The sequence below is a fragment of the Carassius auratus genome, chromosome 41 (assembly GCF_003368295.1).
Source record: "Carassius auratus strain Wakin chromosome 41, ASM336829v1, whole genome shotgun sequence".
NCBI lineage: Eukaryota > Metazoa > Chordata > Actinopteri > Cypriniformes > Cyprinidae > Carassius > Carassius auratus.
In genome coordinates this window covers 19467937-19479530 of record NC_039283.1, presented here as the reverse complement: position 1 = coordinate 19479530, position 11594 = coordinate 19467937, and the positions used below count along the sequence as shown (strand labels likewise).

The 11594-nt window shown below is 36.1% G+C and overlaps 1 protein-coding gene across 1 annotated transcript; it reads right to left on the bottom strand.

Moving 5' to 3' along the window:
* Nucleotides 1-2145: 2145 nt before the first annotated feature.
* On the bottom strand, nt 2146-7545 carry LOC113059191 (delta-type opioid receptor-like). Its single transcript, XM_026227509.1, has 4 exons — nt 7336-7545; nt 7003-7232; nt 5062-5417; nt 2146-4692 (listed from the first exon to the last, which is right to left on the bottom strand). Exons 2-4 carry the CDS (start codon nt 7200-7202, stop codon nt 4163-4165), a joined length of 1086 nt encoding a protein of 361 aa, XP_026083294.1. The 5' UTR covers nt 7203-7232; nt 7336-7545; the 3' UTR covers nt 2146-4162.
* Between the last annotated feature and the right edge of the window lie 4049 nt (nt 7546-11594).

Sequence of the window (11594 nt, the reverse complement as noted above, 5' to 3'; positions counted from 1 at the left end):
GTTTGTCCACTAGATGGCGACGATGTGCTCCCAAGATTAAAGTAAAGTTCTTCAGTTTAATTGCTTATATTTTAGTATATTCCTTACAAAATGTTTGGCTTTAGGAGCATGGAGGTATAGATTTATTTATTTTCATTAGCCTGACTAGCCAAATCTTTGAAATGCTAACAGCCTCTCCTGCAAGCATTTAATTGTGACATTAACATGTAACATCATTTAGTGCCATCATCATATTTTTTTTTATACCTGGTGTGAGGTAGCTGCACTGAGAAGTGGATAGGGCACTGGCTTTAAATGTTATTGTTTTTAAGGGCAGCAAGCTACATTAAATCTGTTTGAGAGGGATGTCCTTATTCTCAGTATAATTGTCTCATAGTTTCCATCATTCAGTTTCACATCGAAACATCACGAAAATAAAAAGTTTCATGCCAGACAGTTCATGAATGGTTTAAAAGGATTTTCTAGAGCTTATTAAAGGTGCACTCAGTATTTTATTTTTGTATTTCCTTTTCCTCATTACAAAGATTTACGTGATGTAAACACTTAAAACATGTTTACAATTATGGACACCACATTACCAGCTCGAGCATATTGTATTCACAAAATGAATTGATCAAATGATCAGTTAGTTTTCTCTGGTGCAATGTCATTTCAATAGAAAGCTATAAGACTGGAAATTTAACATTTCCTCAGATTTTGCACCTGGTTCAAGTTGATCACCTGGATTTGACATACTGATCGACTTGCTGCTGAACAATTGCTGAACACCAGCAACTGTTTGGTTAACAGCCTTCTTGATAATAGCTTTTGTGTTCAACAGGAGAATGAAACTCTTACAGATATGGAACAGCTTGAAGGAAAGTAGTGACGAAATTATCTTTTGTGGGAAAACTCTTTAATTGCCTTCTGGTTGAGAGCTGTGCCACACTGACAATACATGGACCTTTTCTTATCCCTAAATTTTTAGGTGTGTGTGTGGTGCTTCATTAGTGTTGGTAAAATTTGCATAATTGGTGGCCCAATTATTTTTTGTTTGAAACACTGGGCAACTGAATGTCGCGTTGGTACCAAGATGACGGTTCATCATCATATATATTTTTATTTAAAGATTCAGATTGCATCATAACTGATAAAACTGTTGAGATGAGAAGGCACCTCAGTTTTCATTACTGAAAACTGGCACGTCTGTAGTTGTTGGAGTTAGATATGTTTTCTGTTCTTTTAGGCATGCAATTTGCATTGTTTATAATATCAGCATGCCTTTAACCGTTAGACCAGTCGTTATTAATAAGCATCTCATCTTGATGGGTGAACAACCCCATCACCATGGAACTAAACGGAGCAAACACTAGATATGCAAGGTTTGCTTAGACTGGTCTTACTGGAAATGGGTATGATTTTTATCATATTCCCCTGAGATAAATTATATGGGAACTGCTAAGCTTAGAGCATGACTGACCAAATATATAATGTTTAATAATTATGCACGTTTTTTGTGTTGGCCTGTGTGCGACCATTAACAAATAAAAATGAATATAATAAAAAGTATGTTCAAACTGGAGGCTCTTAAACATTTTCCCGTTTTTGATTTTAGCATTTTACCCTGTGGAAATGTTTAACATTACTTGCCAAATGTATTGTGTACTACAGGGATCCTCAAATTTGGTCCACGAGATCCACTTTCGAGTTTAGAGTTTAGCTCTAACCCTAATCAAACACACCTGAGCTAATCAGTGTCTTCAGGATCATTAGAAAATCACAGGAAGGTGAGTTTGATCAAGGTTGGAGCTAAACTCTGCAGTGCATTGGACCTCCAGGACAAGATTTGAGGAACCCTGGTGAATAAGAATTTGATTTGAGTTTCTGAGCTTGTTTACATGTTTCATGAGGACTCTGAATGGGGTTGAGCGTAATTTTGTGTAATGCTCCCGATCAATCCAGCCAACATGCTGTGTCTCTTGTCATTATTGTGCCTCGTGATGCTTCCCTCCACCAGATATAAACAGTGTGGCTCTCTGATCCACTGTTTATGCCATTATGTAACTGACGCTGCAAATCACAATCACAAGGAACCAGAGAAGCACTGCTGAACATCATGATGTTCTTTATTAATGCCATTTGCTTATATAAGATTCTGTATTTGTCTCTGCTGGCTGATTGAGACTGTATCTTTCCATAGCCATTTCCAGACTCCATTATCCCAACTATGGCACAAGGTATACTCCATACACCATTGCTTTCAAATATAACAGGTGGATTGCTTCTGTTCCTCCCACATGTAGAGGCAAATTACACAGGATGCCGTTTTTCAATTACGCTGTGAAAACAAACCAGCTTGGACTTATTAACAGCATAGTTCCACTCTTAGTTTGACTTCTTGTGGTTAGAGTTTGAGGACCTTTTTTTATACCCAGTTTGTGAAAAATGCAAATAAAAGTATAGGCTAATTATTTCATTTGACCAAATTTGACCAAACTCTGATAAGCACACTGGACTTTCATGTTTCATGTAATTAGAAAAACAAAAGTTAGCAAAGGAGGTTTTGTCTTTATACCACAGTCGATATACAACAGCCTTTTTATTTTATCCTGATTCAAAAGCACTTATCCAGTGTATTTCATAATAGGTTGTCTTCTGAAGAGATTATGTAACAGCGCTTGAGTCTCCAACCTTTACAAGTACCTGCAGAAAATTTGCATAGTAGTTTTTCATTTCTATATTTTAAGGCTTTTGTGGTATATTTACACCAAACAAAAATGAAATCTTTAAACCCATTTAAAGGTGACAGACGTATTTATCATTCAATATATAAGATGAAGAATGTATATCTTCAAGAGATGATGAATGTTTAGCTTTTTTATCATATGGGTAATGAACATTTTTAAAATAAAGTTGTTGTTTTTTGCCAACATACATGCAATCTACAGAACAATTTAAAAAAAAAATTCTTCCACAATATAAACACGTTGTGTACTTTGTGATGTCTAATTGCCATGCATCCCTTAAAAATATAAACATGAGGAAATATGCAACAGTTGCACAAAAGTACATACAGGTTCTACAGCAAAGCAAAACTCACTGCTAATACATGATCCTTGACTGGAAAAAGTTTGTCTAAAACAGCTCAAGAAACTAAACTCTCTCTCCTTTTACAACACAGCTGACATTTAGAATCAAACACTAATATCACAAAATGATTCATTAAATGTCACTTCGACTGGAATTTGAAGAAGATCAAAAAACAGCCATTCTGAGCAAATGGCAGTGAAATACAAGATTGGTTGCACTAAATACTTCAGTACTAAGATTCAAATACCGAAAAGCCCATCTTTGATAATCTCAGAGGACATCTACACATATTGTATGCACACTGTATACTTCATAGTCAAAGGTCATCAAACACCTTCACTAGCAGCACACATTACAAAATTACACCTTAACAAGCACCATGAAATGAATAATGTGTTGAGAGTTTACGTAACAGTGTGTTTTAACAGCCTTCCTGAGGAAAGTAACCATGTCATCCGTGCAAATCTATCCTGCAAACCTTCAGATGAAATTTTGGTCCATTCTCTGTCTTTCTCCATATAGCTTTATCCCCAGGTTTAAAGAAATCCTGTTTTATAGAGCGGAAAAAGACCTCTGTACAATTTCATTGTTCAGTGAAACAAGATTGAGTGAATCTAAGAGTCTTGAATCTTGAGAAAATAAATTTGTTAAATTGTTCGGACACTTGTATTTCAGTTAGAAATTCCCAGGAAAAATGCATTCACTTTCATTTAAAAATCTGATTATGGGAATCTACTTTGATGGCTCATATACCACTAATGAATGTACATTTCCCGTTGACCATTCAAACCACATATTTGATGTCTTTCCCAAAACATGATTACGATCTTGATGGTCCGAATGATCTCGTTTCCACACTTAGGAAACATTTAATCAAATCATTTTAGAGCCATCCTTCGCTTTCCCACACAGTGAAATTAAAAAAGGTAGAAAAATATGACTAATGAACCCCACAACATGCATTTTACCTTCAGTATATTGGCTTGTTGTCAAGTTGTATTTACCTCAAAGGAGCTTAAAACTCAGTGGTGGAGATCACGGTGACTCTCTGTGTCCTTGCTTGTGTATCAGAAGGCATCTGTTCCAGGTCTAGTCATGTGGGTGGTTTCATTGATTCAGACCTGGCGCACACCGAGATGGGCTCTCTCGTGACATTACGAGCTCTGGAAAAGCTGATCTGCTCCATGCGGGAGCGAAAGGGCAAGCAGAATTCTCTGAAGCACCTCTTGAAGTTTTCATCCAGAAATGCATACAGGACTGGGTTGAGGCTGCTGTTCATGTAGCCCAGAGCAATACACAGATGCCAGCAAGCGACCACAAGCAGATTCTTCTGGTCGATCTCCACCATGGTTTTGATGATGATGAAGATATGGATGGGGGTCCAGCAGATGATGAAGGCTGCCACCACCACCAACACCATGCGGGTGATGCGCCGAAGGTTCCTGTCTTTCTCTTTGGAGCCGGACAGCAAGCGCACACTCTTGAGGCGAAGGATCATCAGGCCGTAACAGATAGTGATGATGAAAACAGGAACCACAAAGGCAAAAATGAAAACACAGATCTTGGTCACAGTGTCCCAGTACCAGTCGGGGTCTGGGAACTTCAACATGCAGACTGTTTTACCTGTGGAGATAAGAAGATAAGAAGGTGAGTATAGACTCATTTCTTAATTGAATTTACTGTACTAATCAGTTCTAATTTGAGCGAGTCATTAAATTATTCATTTAACCAATCTGTTCAAAAAGAAAGATTCATCCAGGAAATAAACACTGTGTGTTTCTCTGGTTTTGTTTTTAACTATTATCTTAAATATTACTCAATATTAACATCTGGTTAACAGAGCTTAAAAAAAATATATTACATGAATTTGTGGCTATGATTAGGTGCAATCAAATCGATAAATTCACTGAATAGAATCGGATACTTACAGAATGGAAACAATATAAGCTGGATAGCAAAAACTTGTGCTTTTTCCTCTCATTTTGTCCTCACCTGTGTCTGTCACTCTAGTAACTGCCATAACCATGACTGGGAAGCCAACAGCTGAGGAGAGAATCCATATGCATATGTTGATAATCTTTGCTTTGATGGGAGTGCGGAAGTCTAGGGCTCTCACTGGATGGCACACGGCAATGTAACGGTCCACACTCATCATTGTCAGAGTGAAAATACTGGTAAACATGTTGTAGTAGTCAATGGCAATGATTAATTTACACAAGAGCCCCCCGAATGGCCAGGTGCTCATGAGGTATTTGGCACACTGGAAGGGTAAAGTACTGGTGGCTAATGCATCGGCCAAAGCAAGGTTAAAGATGTAAATGTTGGTAGCTGTCTTCATCTTTGTGTACCTGTAGAAAACAGAGTATAAGTCAGTCTAAGAGATTCAGCGAGATACGATTTTAAGATTTTTTGGGATATTGTTATTTCCTATTTTTATTATCTTTGTTTTCTCACTGTCATTCTGTTTGTGCTGTGGAAGCTTTTGGAACCAAAACTAATTCCTCATGTGTGTGATCACCTGGCAATAAAGCTCTTTCTGATTCGGATTCTTATTTTAACACCCTTCCACACTGTAAACAACTTTTATTTCAAGAACTAAAATGTTAACCTATGAAAATTATGTAATGCATTGGTACATTCATTATCTTTTTTATTTTCTGGTGATGTGATAAAACATTATAAAACTATAAGAACTTGGTTTGTTATCCTGTTTGCAGAGTTTTCCATTAAACACAAAACATTTAGAAAATACAATATTTTCACAATATAGTATTTTCATTTTTAGTAAAAAATCTTAGTGTTTATTTTAGGCTACTATTAAAGATTTTTGAGCCACTTTTTTAACAGTAATTATTTTACATGCACAGAAATATTATTATTAAGGTTATAATACATGATTTGACTATAATGGATGTCAATGCAGAAATATTGATAAAGTGTAGTTACAACATCTAACAGCAGATGCTAACAACAAGCTTTCATTAAATGAAGGTGTCTCAAGAGTCTCTCTGAGTGCATAAAATATGGGGTATCCTTTGAAAGGATGCAACCACAGCTACTAAAGTAAAGCCCAATGCTAAAGGCACAAATTGTAATCTGCTGATTATCCTCTCTGAGATTTGTCTGGTGCCCACACACCGCGAGCTCTTTTAAGGACTTGACATTTGAAGTCTCACAGAGAAGAAGAGAGAAGACAGCACATCCATTAGTGACTACAGTTTATTCCTCTCTTTGTAAATGGCTATACATGTGGTTAGATGAATAAATCCATTATTATAAGTTCCATGAAGTCTTTTGAACCGAGTGCATAACATGTTTTGTTGTATGTCCATGCTTTTATTCAAAACATTTTAAAATATTATTTAATCCTATAATCAATAAAAAAGTAACTGTGATCTGATTTGAGTATTTTAAAAAGTAGCCTAATATAAACTTATTACAAGTGTTTTTTTATGTGATTAGATAATCCAGATTTCTGTTAGACACTGTAAAACGCAGTAAAAGGACATGAAATGAGATGATAACAGCAGTTTTCACAACTGAGCTTTGAATTGTACATGCTGTGAAAATGATTCTTCCTCCAAAACTACCCCTGAGGTAAACTGGTATATCTGTGAGTGATATAATTTCAGTCCTCAACCCGGTCTTTCATCTTCCAGCACTTGCTCAGCTTCCTAACAAAACTCCATGTCCACCACATTCTCTGTAAATACAGGTTATATTCCAAAGGTTTTTAATTATACCTAATATGCATATTTGCATTCTCGTATTTTTCTCTTTAGACTTTGTGCACTAATTAAAGTAAACCAGAAAAGTTAGGGCAAAGTGGGTTTTCTGTGCTTATTAATGTCAACGTGTGGTAAATGTATAATGATCATCCCACTTTCAGATACTTCTAAAGTACATATTCACTGAATAAACAATTTCTCTTACCTGACCACACCGTACATAACCAGAATATTTCCGAATAGTCCCACCACGCAGATGACGGAGTACAGCGCGGTGATGCACACAGCGATAGCGACCGCAGCGCTGCCTCTCACCGCCTTCGGCTCGCTGCCTCCGCTCCAGTTGGTCAGAGGTCCTCCAGGTTCCTCCATAAAGCTCAAGTTTTGCAGAATTAGAGGCTCCATGCGCTTCCCCTGTATAATTCCAAAAGCCTTCTAAATAAGTGAAACGGAAAGATTATAAACGTAGCCTATATCTTAAACGTAATATAGAGAAATATAGAGAACAGCAGCTTCTAAGGGCAACAACACTGCTCACTTTACGTAGCTCTCCTCTTTTCTCCTGTCCTCTCCTCTTCTCGGGAGAGCAGTCGACTTCCAACCGCGCGTGTTGTGCACGCGCTCGTACTTCGAATGGCAGCTGCTGCGCCCGCGCACAAAAGTGTCACTCCACAAAGCCCACTGTGCACGTGTAAAGCCGTACCTAATGCGTTTGTTATATTTTCTATTAAATGTCTAGATAACCTAGTTCAGGTAAACACTTTAACCATGAAAATGTAACCATGGTTTTATTACAGTAAAAGAGTACAAATTGCGTAAAAACAGAAAAAAGAAAAAAAAAGTGTATTTATTTTTTTGGCTTCTTGATTACATTTGTACTATCACAGTTTTACAACAAATACCATGGTTAAACTAAGGTTAGTGTGGCAAAGCCATAGTGAATTTGTGGTTACCATGGTTGTTTTATTCATTTTATTTGTGGTTAATTTTGTAAGCAAACATATTATATATATATATGTTTAACTGGAAAAAAAAATTCAGTTGTTTGGAAATCTACATGAAGCCTCTGAGTGTTATGTGTTTGTCGTTCTGTCTGTCTGTTTGTTCGTTTCTCCAGAACCACACTGCTGTAGGTCTTTTCAGCCTGAAAGAGGAAATTACCAAAACACATAAATCAGTGATGATATTAATGTAAATGACCCTAATCTTTGCTGCTTTTGCATTAAAAGGGTTATAAGTTCTTGACCTCTCTGCTTTGAACGGACAGATTTGTCAAGAGTGTGGTTTTGTCAGGCTTTGCTCTTGGCTTAATTTCCTGTAAAACAGGAAACCTTCTGGAGGCTTTGTACCTAAGTCATAGTAGCAAACTGTTGCTGCATGTTTTTTTTTTTTTTTTTTGTACTGCTTAAGACATATTATTGAGTTCATTCAACTTGAGGTTTACATTTACATTTACATTTATTCATTTAGCAGATGCTTTTATCCAAAGCGACTTGTAGTAGATTTGCATTCTTTATCTACAGTACGTCTGTGTTCAATACTTTCTGTCTACATCAATGTACCAAGTCACATTCCTCATAAGTACAAACTTCAACTGATATAGTAAACAACACCAATGATTATCAGGTGCTTGTAAGTACAATATCTATAAGTTATTTCCCCACTGAGCTCACATAGAAAAAGAACACTGACTCTCAGGGGTCAATTTGCAATAATTCCACATTTTGATAATGAAATCGTGTGCAGGTGATTACATAATCCGTTCAATCAAGAAGAATCTTCACTATTCCATTGCTTCTAATCACAGGTGTTGTGCGGAAATGAAATTATATAACAGAGGAGAATCAAATTCAGACACTTGACACTATCCTCTCTGATGACTCTAATGGCTCTCTGCTGTTGTAACTTTGTACTTTTTATCCAAAATTCATAGGATAAATATTAAAGTTACCTTTTATGTAAGCTTTGTATCACTCAGGAAGCAAGATGATTTTTGGAGCCTGTTAAAATATGTTTTATGATTAAACAATCTGCAACAATTTAGCAGAAATATACCATGATTTAAGATGACAAAATGTGCTATAAGATTCATTTGGAGTGAATTATTCTGTTTCTGAGTGGCATATGAGCATATACTGAAATTACATTTGCGTGACATTTATAAACGAATGACACTGTACTATGGTTGTTAGACAGTGAATTTTAGAGCAACCACAAGCTGTGATCTGGACTCTGGCTGTTTTGCTTAATGCCTCATGTCACTATTTTAGCTGGCCAGTAGAAATCTAAACTGAGAGAGCATCTGTTATTACAGATGGCTTCATAATATGCCTTGATGAGAAAGATTGAATCATTAACATAGACCATTCAGTTTTTCTAAAATATATTCCTGGAAGTTATCAGTACAAGTTTTTCAAGACAATATAAAGCATTTTTTTATTTTTTTATTTAACTAACTAATTATACCTGCATGTGTGATTATGGCACGTTTGACAAAGACCAGATGCTGAGCTTGGCCACTAACAGACTGAAGTCTGCTTTAGTCTGACAAGTCTAAGAGCCAGATGCACCCATTAAACCACCTGACCATAAGCCAAAGCACGTCCTTTAGTTGTGAAAGAACTGACCATATGCCATTCAAAAAAAGTCTTAATATTGGCAAAATAAAATCTTGAGCCTTTTAAAAGTTTAGAAATATTTAAAATTGTTGACGAGAGAATAACAAATATTTCTTGAATTTCTGACGGTTCACGTGCTTTTGATGTTAAGCCATAAAAACTGAAGCCTTGCCAAGAAAAAATATCACACAACCTGCCATTGTGTGCTACCATGATTGTGAAAAGAAACAATTAAAATGTAAGTCTTATTTTCAATATAACACTGTCTCTTATGGTTTAACACGTCAAAAAACACGCAGTGTTGGGGAAAGTTACTTTTAAAAGTAATGCATTACATTACTTAGTTACTTTTTATGGAAAATAATGCGTTACATTACTTTTGTGTTACTTTTGCGTATCTTTTTAAATATGAGCAGGGCTTGATTGTTTTTTATATAAGAAGTTCTATTTATAGCAAATGTAAAGACCCTTTCACACCAAAAGGTGTAATGAATAAATGTTGTAAAGTGAGAAGCTGTGTATTTGTATCATCAAGACATTTTTTACATCAAACCATTGATTCAGGCTCATCTGAATCAAGAGAGTAATTTGCACAGATCAAGCACCGTTTACAAGTGAAAACATATACATTGATTGATTTTTACATGAGAGGACAGACTTTTTCAGGCAGAGAAAGTGTTATTATAGATGATAGACTCCTACCGGTACTTTGTCCAGAAGCAATGGTTTGAAGTTAAAACACTACAGTCAGGAAGGAATATAGCATTTGGTGAAGGAGAAAATAGCTTCTTGATAAAAACAGCATCAAAACTTCATTCATTCTTCATTATCTTTAAGCGTAACAGCAACAGTATATTTTTTCTGCTGTTATATATCTTAGATGGATCTAGCAATATGCATTTCAGAAAGCATTCTTATCGCTGACGTATTACTCTATTTAGGGAGAAATGGGGGAGGGGGTGTAGGGCTTCTCTTTGTTTGTCTCTATTGCACATGTCTGCAAAACAATCGTGACTCATCGTTTAGTCATACTATCACAATCATCTTATAGTTATACAATCGCAGGTGTCCTTCTATAGCTCATTAAAGTGCCTCCATAAAGCCATATTGATATTGTTGTAATGCTTTTCATGTCATGAAATTTTAGGGATGAAAAGAGGCCTGAGAGTGGGTCAGTTATGTTCTTGTTTGTCATTCATCAGATGTGGTGGCTATAAGCATCATAATGTCTTCTAGGTGTAACTTACAATTTCATTATTTTGATCCTTAAATAGGACTATTAATTCAGAACATCTGGTTTGTATTTAATTGCCTTTCATCATCACACTTGAGATCTCGTCATCTCTCTCCTGCCAGACTAGTCATAGTTTGTGCATTCACAGTCACAGTTTGTACCAATGATTTATAATAATTAAATTCCTTAACTGATTTTGAGTAGAATAGATGTACTTCTTTTCGATCTTAGATGCATCTAGGGAACCAACTTTATTGGGAGGATTCAGCAAATCAGATTTTAATATTTTGTAAAGATGAGTGGGCACTAACAGCAATCATCCACCTTCTAAAGTCATGATGGTTAAAGTCTAATGGAACTCACTCGATGTTTGATAGAATGAGCCTCAGTTTTTTATTTTCATCTGCAAAAATAATCCAAGAGGTCCTAATGGATTCTCTCAGTGAAATGTAGTTGTCATGGAAACAGTGGACTCACTTCATCATCAGCAAAGGGACTAGAGCACTACAGCTAGGATTGGTTGTGTTTGTGTTTGTGTGTGTGTGTGTGTGCGCGCGCGCTATGGGGATTTTTGTTTTGGGCTCTTGTGCGTGTTTTATCGTTTGTTTATTGCATTGCAGCAAAAGGTGCAAAAAATTATCAACTTTGTAACAAATATTCCAAGTCCACAACATTCTACCGCATACATTTCTGAATTTAAGCTATTACATTTAAATTTATAGATTTCATGTTTACTGCATTTGTGTATATAATGATGTGTACTTTCTATATATTAGCTTTTACCTCAGCTAGTGGAGCTACTCCACTTGTGATGAACTTCGATTCATGGTGTGTCTTTCTCTTTTCAACCTGTTTTATGATGGCTGTCAGTATCTTTACCATCAAGAGTGTCATGACTTTGCTAATTCACCAGAAAAGGGCTGTTGGATTTACTGGTTGACATTT

Coding starts and splice junctions, on each gene's coding strand:
- LOC113059191 (XM_026227509.1), bottom strand. CDS start 7,202: ATGGAGCCTCTAATTCTGCAAAACTTGAGCTTTATGGAGGAACCTGGA. Junction 5,418..7,002: donor GTTATGTACGGTGTGGTCAG/GTAAGAGAAATT, acceptor TGTTTTCTACAG/GTACACAAAGATGAAGACAG. Junction 4,693..5,061: donor TACTAGAGTGACAGACACAG/GTGAGGACAAAA, acceptor TTATCTCCACAG/GTAAAACAGTCTGCATGTTG.